The sequence below is a fragment of the Uloborus diversus genome, chromosome 2 (genome assembly GCF_026930045.1).
Source record: "Uloborus diversus isolate 005 chromosome 2, Udiv.v.3.1, whole genome shotgun sequence".
Taxonomy (NCBI): domain Eukaryota; kingdom Metazoa; phylum Arthropoda; class Arachnida; order Araneae; family Uloboridae; genus Uloborus; species Uloborus diversus.
The window spans coordinates 46532525-46553150 of NC_072732.1; the positions used below are offsets into that span (position 1 = coordinate 46532525).

The following is a 20626-nucleotide window of genomic DNA, read 5'->3' on the forward strand; positions in this document are numbered from 1 at the left end:
ACACACACACATATATATATATATATATATATATATATATAATCACAATTACGATATCACTGATGATGCATTCAAGCTGCAGAAGACAGCCGCAAACAAACAAAAAAAAACATTTATTATTTTCGGCATAATTACAATATAATGTTCGAATGATTAACACACCAACCTCATCATGTCTGCTTCTTTATTTTATGTCATAGTGCAATCAGCAGATGGGCGGTACAAAGTTTTCGTTTTAGAACGAAGCTTTTAGCATTGATCCCATTATCAGTTTAAAAGTGCCTCAAATTTCTATGTTGAGCAGTACTTAAAACTTAAATATATTTTACACAAAATTTATCTCATACAGTAAACTCACGAGGACTCAAGGCCTTCCAACTCGAATGCTCGTTTATTTCGGATATTTAATTGAATCTCTAACTCTCTTGAGAAGACTGGGGTTACTTCCCATCATTCGAACTACCAATAACTCGAAGACTTTAGCCGGACTCATGGAACTGACTGAGCAATACATGAGCAAAATATAATAGTAAATACAAGAAATATACAATTATGTGACGAGCAAGAAGATTATTTTCTGCGAGTTTACTGAGTACTTTTCAATTTGACAATAGAGTTTCAGGTTTAAGTTCCTACACCTACTCCTGTCGCTGATCTGCTTTGAAGTACACTTATCACACATTAAGTCTTAACCATTATAGCTTGTCTTGGAAATCCATTGCTCAAATGAAATACATCATCCTGTTCTTCTGATTTCGAATGGTCTATGGACATAATCTAGAAAAGATTCGGATTCCAAAGATGATTCAAGAATGGTGACGGGTCGTATAGTAGTTGATTTAGTTGTTCTTTGACTTAATTGGGGAGATTTAGTTCCAACATTTGGTTGATGACGAATAAAAGGTATGTATCTCGGCTTTCTTGATGTAGCTTTCGGTAGCAGAGCAGGTGTTGTCGATGTGGTCTCTGAATTGATTTGCGTAGAAGGAAGTCTCTTCGGGGAGCGGGAAACTGCTGGGTTTTTGTTGGAACTGTTGTCAAGCTGTCGATGTCGTGATCTTCTAGAAGAACTTTCATAAATATTAGCTGTAGAAATAGAATGAATGTTAGTATTGAAAACAAAGATTTGTCTCTGTAAATCATCTTGTTAAAAAATATACAGTATACTCCCGATTAGGGTGACCCCCATAAGGTGGCACGGTAACTGCAGAAAAGCGAACTCTATTCTTAAATCCCGATTTAAAATTTGTGTGATTTGAGAAATTAGAACAAAAAATAATGACAAGTAGAAACCCAATTGTACAAATAAAGATTGTATAAATGTACATTCCACTGAAAAGTAAACTTTCTTTTATTATATCACTTTATTCTTTTCATAAACATGGGTTTATATCTGTAGAACACTGCAATATCTTTCAAACAATTACGTGTAAGGAGATATTAAGTGGGACTTAAAAGAATGGATTGTAAGAAAAAAGAATAATTCACCAAACTAAAGCGTGTAGTGGTAATCAGCAGATCTAAACAAAAGATGACATATGTGTCTCTGCATTATAATGTATTTTTAGTAATCCAAGAACAAGTGACTCAGAAAGTAACTTCTTTTACCATCTTAACTTTTTATGACATGCGTCCTTTGCCTTTCAATATGAAAGCCAGCGCATTTTAATTCAAAATTTAAAAAAATGAAAGTAATATGAGTGCTCAGTCAACAGATCAATTGTTGGCGTATTTTACACAGGTCGTCACTTCGACGCTTTCCAGGGGATATTCAATGCAAATCATGGCGAAAAATCACAAAAACCATTTCCACTAAAAAAATACATTAATAACTCAAAGCAATGTGTGGGGGGAGGGGGGGGGTAAATTGTCCTTCTGCACCTCTAAACGGCGAATACACACATTTGTAACTCATATGTTGACCTTTTTTAAGAAAAAAAAAACTGGTGCTGCACTTGTCAAATTTCATTATCTCACATTTTATGCCATTAAGCATTATTATGAGAAAATGAAATTACGTGTTATCCCTTCATCTTTATACTTCTCTGTACACACATAATTTGTTGTTTGACACACCATTTTTCATAAGTTTTTAGAGAAATATCAAAATGAAGATTGTACTTTGTTTAAGATTTTGAGTACAATTCACCAAAATAGTAAAAAGCACTCTATTGTTTGGGCAAAACTAATCTTGCAGCATCGTAATGTTGTGATTAGGCTCTTTATAGCCTTCACAGTACTACCAGGTTGGGTTTGCCTCATACCTAGTTATCAGTATTTTGCTAAACTGTTCATGTATAATTCTAACATTATTTTCTGGTTATGCATTCACATTGATATATTCCTGTTACACTTTAATGTAACGCAACAAGTGTAACAAAAATCAAGGGGGCACTTTTGTGTAATATGTCCTCATGGGGTCTTAGAGATTGCGAAGATGGTTTTTAATTGGCAGATTGTTTTTAATAAAAAATATACAATCAAATTTTTAACAACAGTAATTGCATTTAAATGATATTATTGTAAGGTTTTTCTATACTGTAGTGGGAGTAAATATTTTAACCTATAATTAATTTACCAGAATATGCACAATTTTTTAGAAAGGGGGCAAAAATTGCAGCTCGAGGAAAACAAATTAAAGAAACAAAACAAAAACCGCCAGAAAATTATAAAAAGAAGAAAAAAAAATACGTTGAAGTTACTTTGTGACTCGTTTAACTTACGATTTGTTCACTTGCGTTTTACAATACGAAGTAACCAATAAGTCGCGTTATCTCTCCAAGCATGTAAACGAATGAGAACAGTGCGTCATCTCTCCTAAGCAGCAGACGCACGAACCCTCCTATTTCTGTAGAAGAGATATTAAAGGCTTTTGTTTAAAAGGGCCATTGTTATGAAGAATTAATGGTAGTAACGATGTCCGACTATAGGACAGTGGTTTCATAAGAACCGAAATCCACTTAGTTATCCTTCTCTGAAATTTAGAGACAAAACTATCAAATGTTATGCTATTAGTTTGGTTAAACAATGCAAATTAACAATATTTTATCGTAAGCGCATCTTTCGTAATAACCAGCATGGTTTTAACTCTGCACCCTCCAATACTGCTTTTGTACAGCTAGATGAAATCTCAGTGCGTTTACACAATTCTAATCCGCCAAACCAATTAGTGAGCAGTCTCTTCGCCTGTGTAATCACTATTCGTTTTACGTTAGACATATTACTTGAAATGATGATTTCGATAAGAATTTTTATTATGGCGTAGTCTCGCAATCTAATGGTTTGTTATTGACTTACTACAAAGACTCTGGTGTAAAACTTGATTTTCAACGTGTAACAGCTTTACTTGAACATTGATACTAGAGTAACGGCCATACTGATCATTTAAAAGTGTCTTAGTTCTCAACTTGACACGATTTTAAATTGGATTCTTCTCAGACTTTCTTAATCACGTTTTGTCTAAACGGTTTATAATGTAGCCTAATATACATGTTGAAACATTATTTTAAAACGTAAGTTGATGTAGAATAGCATATTATGGCTCCCTGCAGACTAAAGCTTTAATTGATGAAAGTGTGAATATTTATAAATGCACTGAAAGTGCACAAAAGCTGGTATGGCAAATTTCTTTAAAACAAATAAAAGTCATCACTTCTTTTTAAATCAAATAGGGAAGCTTTTTTTTTTAGCACCACTTAAAGTTTATTTTTATTTATTTATTTATTTTTTTCGAGCAATCATTATTGCTTATTGTTTTCATTTGACGGTCCTTGATGTCCGGTTTCTTTTTTAGAATGGACCAGGGGCCTCTGCAGCACCGCCGTCCACCGGAGGACGGAGCTGCTCCTCTGGTCCTTGCCTGCACTAGCAGCACGGTCCACAGGAATCCCCTCCTCCTAGGCGGTGGCGTCCATGTCCTGCATGCAAACACTCCTACATACACACACGTCTACACACAAACCGGTCCTTGCACACATACACCCACGTAACCGCCCAGGAGGAGGGGCAGGCTTGGAAGGACATGTGAGCCGTTTCTAGAAACAATAGCCTGTAATGAGTAGGGTCCTGTCGCAAATCGTGATTGCGAAAAACATAATTCGAATTCAAAGTGTCAGAATTCAAATTAGATATATATACACACATATATAAACACTGCTCGACATTGAAAATGCAACACCAAGAAGGAGTAGTCAGAAAGTCATGAAATTTGAGAAAAAAACATAGACAGCAAGGAACAATAAATGATCTTAATTTCAAAATGATAGGCAGAATACAGAGCGATAACGGCGTCGGCTCAGTAGGATGTAGCACCACCGCGGACAGCGATACACGAAGAAACACTTCTAGGCATATAGTCAATAAGGGTGCGGATGGTGTCCAGAAGGATGGCTCTCCATTCCCTTTCATCCATTTGCCACAGTTCGTCTTCTGAACGAGGCAGGGACAGAGTCTGCAAACGGCGTCCAATCACATCCCACACATGTTTGATTGGTGACAGGTCAGGAGAGTATGATGGCCAGGGAAGCATCTGTGTGCCTTGGAGAGCATGTTGGCAGATGCGAGCACTGTGTGGTCGGGCGTTATCCTGCTGAAAAATTGCATTAGGTAGCCCTTGAAGGTAAATGATTTCCACCGGCCGCAGCACATTATCCAAGTATCGTTGGGCCGTCATTGTGTCCTGAATACGAACTAGAGGTGATATGGAAGTGTACGCAATGGCGCCCCAAACCATTATGCCACGTTGTCCTGCGGGGGGACGTTCCAAAGTTACTGCCGGATTAGATCTGTCTCCACGGCGACGCCACACACGTATGCGGCGACTATCACTGAATAAACAGAAGCGGGATTCATCTGAGAACACGACATTTCGCCATTCTGTCATCCACGTCGCTCTAGTCCGGCACCATAGTCTACCGTTGCTATCTATGTTGTGGGATCAATGGCAGTCTTCTTAGCGAGCAGTATATATATATATATATATATATATATATATATATATATATATATATATATATATATATATATATATATATATATATATATATATATATATATATATATATATATATATATCTTTTTTTTAAATACGGTTATATAAACAATGCGATGCAAAAAATCTCTTGTTTAACCATCATTCAATCAAAAAAAAAAAAATTAAGGAGAATATATGGTCATGATATTCAGGTAAGGAGCCAAAAAACAATATGAAAAAAAAAACATATTTTTCAAATAGGTTCCTTAATAATACCATTAATTCTTAATAATTATATATAATTATATTTAAAAAATATTATTAATAATAGCAATAATAATAATAATAATAATGATAGTAATAATAATAATAATTATTATTATTATTATAAATTACTACTACTTCTACTACTTCTACTACTACTAAAAATAATAATAATAATAATGATAATAATAATAATTATTATTATTATAACAATGATAATTTTTATTATTATTATTCAATAACAACAATATTTATAATATTCAGAATAAAACAATAATAATAATTATTTTTTTTTAGAGAAGCTTTATACTTTTCAATTTGAGCTTCATTAACTGTAAATATGCCTTTTGTTTGATTATTTAAAAATCTTTTATGTTTTCGTACTAAATAATTTTACATAACTGCGTTTAAGTTTCTAATATACGTAATGTCATTTCATCATTACTTTAAGTGTACAGCATGAAAATACGGGCCTTTATTGGAATTGATAGTTGTAATGGAAAATATATAGCAAATCAATTCCACTCATGAAACGGCTATAATAACTACTCCTTCGTTCTTCGTACTAGAAAGAATTCAAACCATTCGACCATGAAATGAAAAATGGAAATTGCAATCCTGAAACAGATTTCTGTACTTGTTGTGGTTTATTTGGCTGAGTTCATAAGGACGTGCAATTTACTCGTAAATAGACAAAAATATTACTTTCACATACTAGTCATGATATCTCGAATATTAGCAGAACTAATAAGTTCAAAAATTAGTCAAATAAATCCTTTCGTAAAACAAAATAATAAAGCTATTTATGCAAAAATACATGGAGGGAATATTTTTTACTGTTTTAATTACTCTTTTGTGGCAACATTCCTTTCCGGAACCACGATAAGGAATGTAGCCACAAAGCAGAAAATCTGCAAAAAAAAAAACTTTTTTCTAGTAAATAGCACCATAGAACACCAACTAAACTAAAGCAAAATTTGTTTGAGGGATAGAGAAAAATATTCTTTGGCGAGCCATTTTACCAATAAGCTCAGTTCTCTTAGTGGGCGGTGTACTTGTTTACTGCAATGACACAAAAAAGCAATATCCTTTTATTATGCGCTGCAATTCAATTTGCGTGAATTGTATTACTGTGTAAAATACTTGACACTACTCAAAATACAGCTAAAAATGTTACTCCATGCGTTTGTTTTCAAAACTGTGCGATCTATAAATAAGTTGTGGCAACAGCATAATTTAGTTTGCGACACGGGCGTTCAAATTTAATTCGTGCGCTGTGCTTTTATTCATTCTAAGTGGAGTGTAAAATTTATCTTGAGCTCTTTGTGGGTCTATTTTGAGCGCATTCTGATGAATTTCAACAAAGAGTCGGTAAAAAGCAAATCAAATTTTTTTAAAACTCTGAATGAAGTATTGACATAAGTGAAAATTTTACCTTTTTAATATCTATGCATCACTATATATATTGTTTGTGATGAACCAGTCATTTAAAATGGCATTATATGTAACTGTAGCTATTTTTTTATTTGAGCTCACTTTAAATACTAAATTTTTATTAAAATTTCAATGTTCTGAACGTAGTTCATTATAAAACACTTTTTATTAGTAACGCTTATTTTAAAAGTGATTTTCAAATGATCTGCCTATGAAGGTAAAAAAACAGTTCGTGCAAAAATGAGTTCTTTTAATATTTGTTCAGAAACATGTTTTTAATTCCGTACTAAAAATAGAAAAATCTCGGAATTTGAAGTTTTTTTAGTGTTTTATTTTTAGCGGGAACTAAATATAAGCTTGTTCAATAAAACTAAAGTAAAATAGATGAAAAAACGCAAAAAAAAAAAAAAGAAAAATGTACAGATACTGCCCTTTATCTTCCCACGGCAGAGATAAACTCTCAAACATGACTTAAAAACAACACTTACTGTTCGCCAACATTTTTGTTTCTTTATCCGATTCTTTTGCAGACTGATCAACTTGTTTGCTTTTCTTCCTTTTTGGCTCGAAAAAGTAAACTCTAAATGGTTTTTTAGTCATCGTTGTACTTGACGGATTTGGATCTGTCGATGAAAATTCTGGTTTGAAATCCGCTCCTCTGAAATTCCGACTTTCTCTCCTAGCACTGTTTTGAGCAGTAGATGTGACTGGAACTTGGTCTCGAATTGGCTTTGTTGTAGTTAAAGAAACACGGAACTGTTTTTCGATCAGATTTGTCACCGGTTTAGAAATGGGTACTGAAGAAGGTGTGGGAGCTGTAACCTGAGTCCACCAAGGATTTTGAACTGGTGCCGAGGGTCTTGAACGATGTAGGTTTATCCTGTTTCTCAAAGTAGCATTTCTTTCATTTTGCGGCGTAACTGAAAGAAAAAGTGGATATTCTTCAGTATTGTAAACTTTATAGTACAATTAATACAATCTGTTTTGTAATGTTTTACTTCTCAATTAAAAATGTCAAACAATAATCTTTTAACATTTAATAAAAGTACATGAAAAAGAAAATTGCTTCGCCAAAAGGAAAAAAAATCTCGAAATGCTTACATAAATGTTGTAAAACTTCTGTATTATTAGTTTATTTATCTTCTTTCATTAATATTTTTGTATATTTTAGTTAAGTGCTGAATAAAAGAAACGAAGAATCAAGACCAGAGTAGTGGAGTCCAAGGGAAAATGACCGACTCCGACTTCAAGAATTTTAGAGCCTTTGACTCCAACTCGGTAAATTTTAGAGCCTTCGACTCCGACTCAATTAAAATGGCAGAATAGCGAACTTTGAGCAAAAATGACCGACTTCGACTTTTGGAATTTTAAATTTACGATTTCCGACGACAATTCGTTCACCCCACAATTAGTCCGACTCCTACCCTGTGGCTCTGTTTAGAACATAAAATAAATTATTTTCCTTTTGAAAAACGGTTAACTTAATTATATTAGGACGAAACACTAACTGCATTCACAAGGGGTTTTTTCGTTTTTTTTTCTGTCTGCAATCGAAAAAACATTTATTCGTAATCTTCCTCTTAGAAGTTCCATTTCTTTTCTTTGTCTGAACTTCTAGATTTTAATAATGCTAATAAAATTATTACTCTTCACTTTTAAAACTACAAGCGTTGTTTAAAATAGTTTCCAAAACTTTCTTTCATTAAATTTTGTATGCTATTTTAATAACAAAGAAGAAGTTTTCAAAAGTACCGGGCAGAAGTTGGGGGTCAAGATACACACAATTTTGAGTTTTGCAGAAATTTTTATGGTGAATTCTTCGAAACATTTCTTATGACACGTATTTTCTCTTTTCTTTTAAAAAAAATGTTTTTGAATTGTTTTGGTTTTGATGTTGATTGAGATGATATCGTAGTTTTGCTTCCTTTAAAGTACCACATCATGTTTATAAATTTAGAACTTTTATGGTTCCGTTAAAGGTACTTTACTTGGCACATTTTTGTATTATTTTTGGCGGGTTTTTTTAAAATAGTTATTGCAAATTAAATGTTCGTAGTCGATGACATTCAGCAATTTAAAAATTCTGGGGTTGCTATGTATTTGCTGATGTTGCCAGTTACTTTAAGCACTTTTTAAATTGTCGCCAAGGTACACTGTAAAAACGATTCAGAAACGTCCCTGGAAAATAATAGGCAGCTGACGTGCCCAATTTCAGTCAGTGACACATCTTGCAAAAACCTGGAACGTTTTCTGACAAAAGTCAGTAACCTTTCTGAAATTATCCTTGAAAGATTCTGAATTATTGGAAAATCTCCCCTGTTAAAGCCAACCATGTCTCGTGAGCCTTCTAGAAAAATTAAGTAGATTTAATGTTATTGACCATAGCTTTCCTGAGTTACCAAGAAGGCTCCAGAAGCATTAGAGCAACCATGGCCAAAGCACGCGAAATTTGCAAGTAAGAACCAAGCATAATCCTGCCTGCAGTTCCTGCTTTGCAAAGCTGCAACTGTCCACTGACTTATTTGTTCCCTTTGGGAACTTAGTCAGACCAGACGGGCCGTACACAAGCTAAAGTCAATACACTTAATAAACACTCTCAGTCAATCTTTAAACTGGTAGCAAAAAAATAGTTTTCACACCAGTTGAAAGTCTGCGTTAGTGCATCTTTTAGCAATTCAGGAAACTTTTTGGCGAAGATACTGGATTTTACGGGGAAATAGGTCACAACCTCTGAAATCCCAAAACGTTCCACGGAAATAACTAGTAAAGTGTCGGTTTTTTTTTTACAGTGTAGAATGTAAACAAGTCGCCAAACTGAGTTGCGTACCTCGGTTCGGAAAAGTAACAAAAATATTAAACATAGAAATTTAGAATTACCTGTAACATTCCGAAGCAAATTCGTTCTACCACTCCGTCGAGTGGGCTCAAAACTGAATATAAGATTATTTTCCTTCAGTATCTTGCTTCTTTTTGTCGGTGATTCATGAACAAGTGGTTGAGAGGGAATCGTTGAAGACGACAACGATCTTCTATCTGAGAAGGAGCTTGGTGGTATCGTCTGAAAACTGACCGAATTTCTGAAATGAAATTCATGCTGTCTGGAACGCCTGGGAGAAATCTGTGTTGTTGATGATGTAGTGGCTGGCTGTGGTCCTGTATTGCCAGGAGTTAGTTTTTCCGACTTTACCCTCTTTGCCGCTTGGAGATTAACGTGAGAGAGCCCTATGATACATGAAATTTAGTCAATTAAAAACAAAAAGAAGTTTAAGAGTATTTTGTAAAACTTCGTGGTAAGGTGTGATTAAAGGTTTTTTGTAAAATATAAATGAAACCATTCTTGAATTGACTGATAACATTTCGTTCATATATACACGTTATATATAAACATTTCCTGGACACTTTTTGTAATGTTGTATCTTTATAAAAACCTGATCCAAAAAGTTTCGGTTAATTAAATTAATATAAAATTTTCGTGAGTGATATATAAACACTTAAACTAATCTAATTTGATTTTAGCGCTCCTAAATTGCACAGTTTATAAATAAAATAGCTTAAGCATTTATTTCGATTTTTTTTTGCTTGAAAAGAATTATTTTAAATTGTGATAGCTATTTTGAATAAAACATTTTCTTGTACTAATCCTTGTAACTTCCTTTGCATACTAAGTTCACGTAACTTTGGACTAAGCGATATGTCACATTTATCAATTTAACATAGTCTGTTTAATGTACAATGCAAAACATTTATTTTTTCTCAAACTCAGGTACTATTGCAACTAAATGATTGTAATTTAGTGAAAGTTCAGCTGGTTTAAAACCATCAAATCAGATCAGAAATTGTGAAATTCCTACAAACGTAGTTTACGAGCAAATATTTTTGGCACAAACACAAATAAAGATTGTTGTAAATGTACTAAATTGAAAAATTATAACTTTTGTGATATCTTTATAAAAACCTAATCCAACAGTGTTGGTTTATTAAATTAAGATAAAAATTTCGTGATTGATATATAAACATTTAAACTAATCTAATTTGGTTTTAGTGCTCCTAAATTGCGTAGGTTATGAATATAATTTTTTTTGCTTGAAAAAATTACTTTAATTTGTTTTAGCTATTTTGAACAAAATATTTTCTTGTACTAATCCTTATAACTTCCTTTACATGCTAAGTTTACGTAACTTTGGACTAAGCGACATCACATTTATCATACTCTTTCTAATGTACAATGCAAAATTAATTTTTTTCCCAAGCTCAAGGATTATTGCAACTAAATGTTTGTAATTCAGTGAAAGTTCAGCTGATTTAAAACAGCAAAACAGATCAGAAGTTGTGAAATTCCTGCAAACGTAGTTTACGAGCAAATATTTTTGGCACAAACACAAATAAAGATTGTTGTAAATGTACCAGATTGTAAAATTATAACTATACGCAAGATTAGAGAGTGATATATATATATACCGCTAGTGTTCAACTTACACAGGTTCCACTGTACTACATTCAAAACAGAAAACTGTTTCCAACGTCGGAAAAAATTATTAAGGGTTAGGAAAAAAGTAACTAGGTACTAAAGGCCAAAAAAAAAACTTTATTACTTTTGGCAGGTTAGATTTCTTATCAAGAGCGAAAAAAATAAGGCTATTTTTATAAGAAAACACTCTTGTCGTTCTTTCATAAAAAAAGTAGAAGAAGGTAATATAAATATTTGAGAAGAGAAACTTAGAATCTCAGGTATGAAGAGAAAAAAAAAAATAAAATAATATCTTCTTTACGTCGATGAAAAAAATAAAACAACTTTCAAGGCGCTACTTTAAAATAAAAACTTTTAAAGAAGAAATATTTCCAGAAAAAGGAATAAATTAATGTTTAAGTATTTATTAAAAACGTTTAAAATTGTGCCCCTGCAAAATAATATGCATGTACACATACTTGCATTTTTCTACTTTAATGCAACCAATACTTGTGACAACAGAATTTTAAATTACTTTATTTTACTTTTATGCATTAGCCTTTTTACTATCTAATCCTTTTTAATAACACTGGTGCAAGTGATGAATTTATCGATTTGAAAGAAAATCTGTTCTTCGCTCTTCTATAGGTTGATTGTTTAACGTTAACAAAAGTAATTATATGAATTTGATTCATTTGTAAGAGTTTGTCAGAAATTGAACCGTATTTATTATCCGACTGCGCATGCGCAACGCAAAGGAGGGCAATGTGTTTATAAGTATATGTATGTATGTTTGTTTCTATGTGGAGTTCTAGAGTCTAAACGCTTGCCATTTTGACAATTCTTACGTCAATCGATTTATCGTAACCTTGGGAGTGTCACTAAGCACATGGCAGTAATCAAAATTTACCACGAAAACAACCAGTCACCATATTGTCAGTTCGGGATCGTTTCGCATGCTACCTGCGTGCGACAGAGTCTGCGACAAATGCAGGCAGCGTTTTCGGCTGCCTGAATTATTTGTTCCGTAAGTCTACTAATTCTATTTTCTTCTCTAACATGTTGCATTTGTTTTTGTCGTGATTCAGGGGACTGAGTTTCGCGACGTGTAATTTTTGACGGGCTTTTTTTTAGTTTTGTGAGAAAGATTTGTTTGACGACGTTAACGAGCTCGCGTCATCATTAGCTATACTGGCTGTTTATATAGCTGTGGTTGACTTAAGTTTGCGCATTTTTGCTCAAGGGCAACCATATGTAGCTTTAAGTCAAGTGAGGTCCCTAGAGGGACAAATAATCAGTAGTTTAAACCACCGCTAGTTATATTCAGTAAATTACCACCCATTAGCCAGGGCTAAAGCAGAAATACGTGAAATACACCGCCAGCTCAGTCATTTCCAGCCGAGGACTGCAGTTTCGTGCTTATTAGCACTCATCAGCCCGGCATAATAAGTGACTGAGCTGGAGATGGAGAACCTCTTAAGGAAGCCAAGAGTGCGAAACAAACTGGTAGTTAATATAGAATTAGCAGACCAGACGAGTGACCGAAGCAGTGGTTCGGTTCAACTCGAAGATTGAACGCGAGGCAAGGTTCTCCATCTCCAGCTCAGTCACTTCCTATGCCGTGCTGATGAGTGCTAATAAGCACGAAACTGCAGTCCTCGGCTGGAAATGACTGAGCTGGCGGTGTATTTCACGTACCGCTAGTTACTTAATAATCCTCACGGTGTAAAGTCTCTCCATAAAATAACAAGATTGCGAAATTTACCATCTTATCATATTCTTTACTAATAATAAAGCTGAAAGTCTGGATCTCTGTCTGGATGTCTGTATGTTTAGATGTCTGGATGTCTGAAGGTCTGTGATGCGCATAGCGCCTAGACCGTTTGGCCGATTTCCATGAAATTTGACACAAAATTAATTTATACTATGTCTATGGGACTTTGCACCTCGAAGCGATTTTTCAAAAATTCGAATTGTTCTTTTTCTATTCTAATTTTAAGAACATTTTACTGAGCAAATTATCTTAACACGAACGAGTAAATTATCATAACGTGGACCAGCAAACTACCATAACATGGGCAAGCAAATGAACATATCAATATTGGTGAGTAATTCATCATCCATTGTTTGTAAAAAGGCAAACCAAATGATCTTTTAATTTTCTACTACGGGCAAAACCGTGCGGGTACCACTAGTAATCATAATAACTAAAACAATGGAAACTAACTAAAAAGTGGGTAGAATTACGGTAACCGGGTCGCGGTGATAAATATTTCATTCTGGCAACCCGCTACCTTACCTTGGCGACGGAGCAATGTTGGTAACCCTACAACAAAGCTTATTCGCTATTCGTTTGGTCAATCAACCATTTTAGAGTTCACTACTCAAAATTGCAATGTACATATTTGTTTAATAATTTTTCCATAGAACAAGATTATTAATTTTCTCAAAGATTTTTTTCGTCAAAAAATGGCAAAATATATTGTGTTTCTTCAATTTTTTGATCTTCGAAACATTTTACAATCCTTTACATCTCGGAATGTTTGTCACTATTTTAAGATATGGATTTAAAAATCAGTTATTCATATCTTTGGATACTTTTTTGGAATTCGTTCGCAGTGAATAATTTCTTTTGTGTTTTACTGTTCCATCTTTAATTTATTCATTACTTATTGCAATGACTTATTCAGTGAGTTAGTTATAATAATGTTCTCTGAATGGATCTTTTGATGTGATTTAACTTATTTCGCAGATCATTTTAAATTTAATTGAACATTAAATCTACTTAAAGGCTTTTTCTATTTACCTAAAAAACAATTTCAGACTAATGTCGTTTTTTTTTATCAAACTTTTAATGCTGTTAAATTTGCTAGAAATGTTTCATTTTAATGTTTTTTAGGAAATCAAACATAAAAAGTGTAACATCATTTTTGTCATGAACCATTTCGTTTTATGCGCTCCCACGCACATTATGGTAACATGCTGAAAAACGTTATATCTCACTTGTCTTTTCTACAAACTTAATTTTAAAATAAGAAAAGCAATAAAATTCTATAAAAAAATAGGCTTAATAATATATTTTCATCAATTACAAAAGGAAAAGTTTTATCACTTTTTTTGCTTCCTTTCCGTTATAATCAAAGAAAGGAGAAAGTTAATCCACAGTTCTAGTTATCAAGGGGATAGTTGGAGCAATCCAAAGCTCCACCCCTTTTCTTTAGGTCTATTCTCATTAGATGATTTCCTTTGTTTACACTGTAGTACTTTGTTTACATTGAGTCTTAGGTGCCAAATTTGGCTGTTTTTGAAAAAATACGCCAACGCGACCCGGTTACCGTAATTCTACCAAAAAGTGTAAAAAAAAAACTAATTATTAAATAAAAACAAAAAAACCTTCAAAGATTTTGAAAAGTTAATCTTCGAGATCTTGATACACGAAACTACGCCAAATCTGCAACGCAACTTTAAGAAAGATAAACTTTTCCCTGGTATATTTTTACCAATTTTCCATCGTCAAATACATAACCATTACAAAAGTTTTCGAATTTTGAAATCATCATTAAGTCCCAATCTCAGCTTGAAGAAAATATCTCTACTTGTTCTGAAACATTTAAAGGAATTTGGTTTTTTTACAAGTACGCCATTTTCCCCCGTCCTTTTCAAATGTAACACAATTTTCTCTCTCACACTAGATGGAAAGTTGATAAGTGAAAATTTAAACTTTCCGCAATAATATTACTTCAGAAAACTCAAAACTCAATCTGCAAAATACATAGAAGGAAATACTTTCTTTTGTTCTCGACTTATGTGTCTTCAACTATTTTCAAGAATTAAGTCTTTTTTTTTATGTTAAACTTTTTATGGGAGGGCTTTGAAATTTTGATCTGCAACCTTTTTGTTTGACGGAAGTGACATAGTTGTTTTTTAATTGTTGCCAAAAACAGTGAAATGTAACATTAATTATAAAGTTAAAGTACTTACGCTTTGTAATTTTTGCCAAAAACAAGGGAAAACAATAGTACTGTCTGACCACGGATTGTATGTAAAGGCAAACATCCGGTTTACACGCGGAAATGGAAGTATCAGTCAGTTTTTAGAGAAGTCAGTTTTTGCAGATGTATGTTAGCCTCTAAGTTAAGCAGAGTCTCATTCAAATTAGAGCCGCTATATAGGCCTACAGGGGCCTTAATTCAAATGAACGGAACACGCGCATGAAATTTTAATTTTTCCCCTCCCATTGGACTCGTGTTAACTGGACGTTTGTCAATTCCATACCTACAATCCGTGGTTGGACACTAATTATGAAGTTAGTTTGTAACTAAATTCAACAAATTAATTTCATGGCTGAACTTAAGCAATCACATGTTCGTGGATTTTAGGCATTTTAAGCTTTTCAAATAATGCAGATTTCCCAAGATTCATTTAGTTAAAGACAAGTCATTAATTTGAAAATCGTAATCCACATTTCTTAATTGTACCCTTAAAATTAGTTTGCTAGCTTTTAATACCAAAATTAACTTTATATTTACTATTATATTTCATTATTTTTAGCAACAATCAAAAACTTGGATTTCAAGTATTTTCGTTGTTTATAATATTTTTTCTAGATTGAGTTTTAGACTTAATAATTACATTACGTATTGCCTTACCAATTCTCTGAAAATTAAATATGTTCATATTCCATTACAACATTCTTTTCATCATACATACCTCGATACCTGGGACGCCTGGAACTTTTTTTATGTGGTTTTGTTGTTGTAGCAGGTATTGAAGATATTTGTTGAGTCGTTGTCTTTGTCGTAGGGGGCTGTAACGTCACAATCCGGACAAAATCATGTCTTACAACTCGACTGGATTCGGGGTCGACTGGATTCGGGGTCTGTAAAGTATCAGAAGTCGATGCAATTCTTTTCTCTAAGCTTATCGTAGTAGTTGGTCTGGTTGCAACTAACTTCTTTGGGGCTAAAAAAAGGGAAGTAGCTTATTAAGGAAGTTAATTATTACTTTTCACCTGAATGTTTAGCTTAGAGCTTGTTAAAAAACTTCAAAAAGGAGGCGGTTATCAGTGCATGCCGTATGTATGTTTTTTGTTTTCTTTGTTAGCTTATAGTACCTCACGTAACAAACCTATTTTAATAGTTTTTTTAAATGGATAGATAATGATTTAACTTCGTCCTCATATGATTAATCGACCATTTTGTTCTTTAAAAAAAAGTTATGTGTCAAAATTGTATAATTTATTCAATTTCTCAATTAAAATGATTAAATATATAAAACCCAATGTTAAAAAGGGAGGGGGGGAGGTGAGAGCCATAAAAAATATTAGGTTCTTAAATAGAATTTGAAATGACATTAATAATAACATATCTGCGCAACGGTATAAATGTTTCGTTCGTAATTTTGACTGGTTTTTATAAAAAATGTAAAAGAAAAATGATTACACACATCACTTTCCCCATCGTTTTAATGTAAATTTCAAAAATTATGTTTGAAAGAAGTATTGATGATGTTCAAAAAACAAAACTATTTTTTTCTTTTTAGAGCAACTTTCAGCTGCAGTTTTGAAGCAGATTCCATTTTTTTAAAAATATTTTTCTAATGGTTATCTTTGTGTATTTCACATCTCTGCGCAAGCAATAAATTGCTCTTCGACTAAAATAGTTGACATATAGATGATATTGATGCGAGGTGTGTTAGAAAAATATATCTAGCCTTTGGTAGAGGGAAAACAGCTGGCCTACGTCAAACGTTGGAGACCTAATTCCCTTCAAAGTAGTCTTTTAGGAATTTTACACACGACCCCCTAGTGGTGCTTCCACTGCTCGAAACTTTCCGAGAAGGCCGATTTCGGATTGAAGTTTAATTTGGCTGCCGCTGCAGCCATTATGTTTTCTGCTGTCTAAAATCCTATTCCTGTCCAGGCCTGTCCAAGGCCCCAAACCTTGAGTTTCGGCGAGAACCAAAAGTCGCTAGAAACCATATCAAAAAAGTAAGAAGCCTGTTGACCCACAGGAGTCAAAAGAGTTCCCAAAAATAAGTCTGAATCAAAAGCTTCTCGCAAATCTTCATTGAAAGCTGGGTCAGCTTCTTCCGAATGGTTTCCGCATATGTAACGACCGTAGTTTCGGGCAAGGTTTGATGCTGTAGCAGCAATAACACTCATGGGTCATTCTACAGAAGTCAACCCTTTGTCCCGCACGTGACGGTTAATATATTTCATAAAAAAGTAATAATTTTAAAGAGTAATAACGAAATTTTTTGCTTAAGAAATCACACATAAGTTTGTAATTTGTTAAGCAGAAATAATTTATTCATTGATATTTTAATATATTATTTTTAGTAAAATATATGAGGCGTCACGTGCGGGATAAAATGACCGTTTTCCTGGAGAATGTCCAGTCGTTTTATTACTACACTAGATGCAATATCTCTAGCATGGTATTGATAGTTTTATCACGCAGTTGCTCGTAAGTGCAGTCGCAAGGGGCCATTCATTAATTACGTAAGGATGATTTTGGCAATTTTTGACCCCCCCCCCCCTCAACCATGTAAGGGTACGTAAGATTTGGTACCCCTTCCCCCTATTCTTACGTAATATTCCGTTTCGGTTTTCGAAAATAACGTGTCTTACATCACTGGAACCGTTGTTAAATTCACTATTATTAAATTAAACCTTTTTGTGTAAAGAAATATTTCCTAGAATCTAGACTGAATGTCTTTTCGACATTTCTTTGTATATGATGCGATACTAAATAAAAAAAAAACATGCCTTACATATTGCGATTCTTTCATTATATTTTACACCAATTCATTTCTTGTAAAACAAATAAAAAACAGCTCACTCTAATATGTTTTTTACCTTCCAACGCAAATGAAATATGACCACTGCCAAACCCTGGATTTGACCCCCGCCCCCCAAAGTAAGGATATGTAAAGATATTTTCAACTCTCCCTCCTTACGGGACTCTTACGTAATTAAAGAATGGCCCCTAAATGCAGTTACTCGTAAGTAGTCGTGAATGCAGTCACTCGTACGTGCAGTCGTAAAGGCAGTTACTCGTAAACTTAAGTTGAGCAAAAGTTAGCAACTGATAGTTTGAAAATAAATGTAGGGAGTTCAAACTGCGAGAAAAATGAATACAATCCTATTGTTGATATAAATGGGTATTGATCAGTAAAATAATTAGTTCAGCAATAAGTTGTTAAACTTCCTATTATTCGTTTTTGTTTCTGGCAATGAAAAGTGAAGTAATGTTCCTTTTGGAATAAACTTTAATAGTTTCAATGGTACTTTTTTATTTAGAAATGTTTTAAAAGTAAAATAAATCTTCTGTTGAAAAAACATATTTAAATTTTTGATATTGCTTGATAAAAATTGAGTTAATTTGTAAAGTATTACATTTTAATCCTTTATACATTCTTATTGCGCAGGTTCATTTACTTTAGGGGAAAAAATGAGGAATATTTTATTGCAGTTTATTAGTAGGTATAATTTATTTCCCCCACTTGTGTCTACAAACAATTCTTAAATTTGAAATATTCTAGGTTAAAAAAAAAAAAAAAGTTGAAAAAATATTTCAATTACTTTGCATTTGTTGAAACATGAAGCATAACTCTTTGGGTGAATACAATTTGTTATTATATTTACATCAACTTAAATATTTTTTTTTCAAATAAGTATTCATATTTTTTTAAATTGATCTTACTGTTTTAATACTGTATTGAGCCTTAAAAATTCGAGAGAAGAAATCACTTTTGACATCCGAGAAAGTAGGCTCGTTTAGTTCTGGAAGAACTTCTCGATTTACTCGTACTTGCTATAGTATCATGTTTGTGAAAAAATAATGCTGATAGAAATTACTAGAAAAGTTGAAGTATCTCAAAAAGTGTTTTTATTAGTATTCTTCCTAAATGTCCCTCCGTTTAATTCTATTAACACAGAAAGTGAAGCTTAGAAAGTAATTGGGAAGAGATAACTGCAAATCTAGGAATGTGAAGATTTTCTAAAATAAAAGAGAAATTATACGACCAGAAGAAAGAAAACTCTTTTTGAAGACGGAAAAGAAAATCTTCTCTATTTAATATAAGAGCTGTTAGGAAAAAAACTACATATGGTAGACCGACCAGTGAATAAAAACATCGATTTCTTTTCTTTTCTTTTTTTTTTCTCTTTCTTTCTTTCTTTTTTTTTTGTGGAAGCAATAATGCATCAATTTTTTTTAATATTAGTTAGCAGTAGTCAGTTCCTTCAACACTTTTCCAGAAACAAAACGACTAGAAGAAATCTATGTTTGTCTGCTAGTTCAGTTGTTCATTCACTGGGTCGAAGAATTTTTTTTTCATTTCAACCCCCCCAAAAACACCCAAGCAAAACCACAAAAGTTGGTGACTAAAAAAAAAGAAAACTATTTACGCATATCGTCTAAAATTTTTATGTTATGTGGAAAATACTACAATTTTTAACTATGCTGTGATTTTTTGAAAATGAAATTTCGCTTAAGTTTTCATTCATATTTAATTTTTAAATGAAAGAAAATATTCCATTCCTTCTATACACAACTGGTTTCCGTTCTTTTGCACATCGTCAAGGTGGTGTGTAAAATTAATTGTGTATAAACAGCTACAACCGAGTTGCTTTCAGAGTGAGAGATCAATCAAAATTAAATTGTAGTGCATAGTTTCAAATAAATCTGAAATCACTGAACTATACAAGCGTAGACGAGGAGGGTATTTGAATCCACGTGGATAATTAAAACTTTACTTCTCCGAATTTCAAATAAAGTCGTTTTTTATTAAACATTTTATTTAGTTAAAAAAAATGTTTTCACATGTCATTCGTATTTGCAAATATTTCAGATAATATAATTAAATATGTTGAACAAAAACATCGGGGTATAGTTAAACATCAAAGCGTGTTGCAGTATTTTTGAAAAAAAAAAAAAAAAAAAAAATGAGTTTTTTCGTGCCTTTAATTTTATTTATTAGAAAAAAAAATGCTATTGGATATTTAATGACAATATTATTGTTACATTTTTTTTTACTTAATTTCCTGGTTAGATTTCCCCGAATTGTGGAAGTGATTTCCTCATTCATATATTGCAATTAAAAAAGCAGTGCTTTTAAAAAACGTTCTTACTATTCTTAATTAATCTATGGCTTGAATTTTAATACACAGCCATTAGGTGCACATAATTATAAAAATAAATTCAAAGAGATTTTAAAATTAAGAGTCAAGTATAAATGTTCTAAGGAATCTAATTAAAACAGTAATTTGTCCCAAGCTTTTCTTTCTTTTAATTTTCATTTGATGAATTGCTTTTGCATAAACAATCTCTCCGCATAATTGATAGAAGGTACATAATTAAAAAGCATGGCATCGAAACGGATTTCCACATAAAGAAACGGTTTAGTTTTGCAAACTAAAGAGAACAAAGACTAAATCTCATTTTCTGTGCTTCGAAGCTCAAATGCAGAAGTACTGAGCTTAGTAAAACAATTAATTTAATTTT

At 32.8% G+C, this 20626-nt stretch overlaps 1 protein-coding gene across 1 annotated transcript in view; it reads right to left on the bottom strand.

The window, feature by feature from the left end:
- Positions 1–736: 736 nt before the first annotated feature.
- LOC129216298 (uncharacterized) overlaps positions 737–20626 on the bottom strand; it is a 32326-nt gene continuing 12436 nt past the window's right edge. Inside the window, exons 2-4 of the mRNA XM_054850508.1 lie at positions 9548–9892; positions 7159–7590; positions 737–1086 (exon numbers count right to left, since the gene is read on the bottom strand). Of these exons, the coding sequence (XP_054706483.1) occupies positions 737–1086; positions 7159–7590; positions 9548–9892 (1127 nt within the window). The remainder of the gene's footprint in view (positions 1087–7158; positions 7591–9547; positions 9893–20626) is intronic.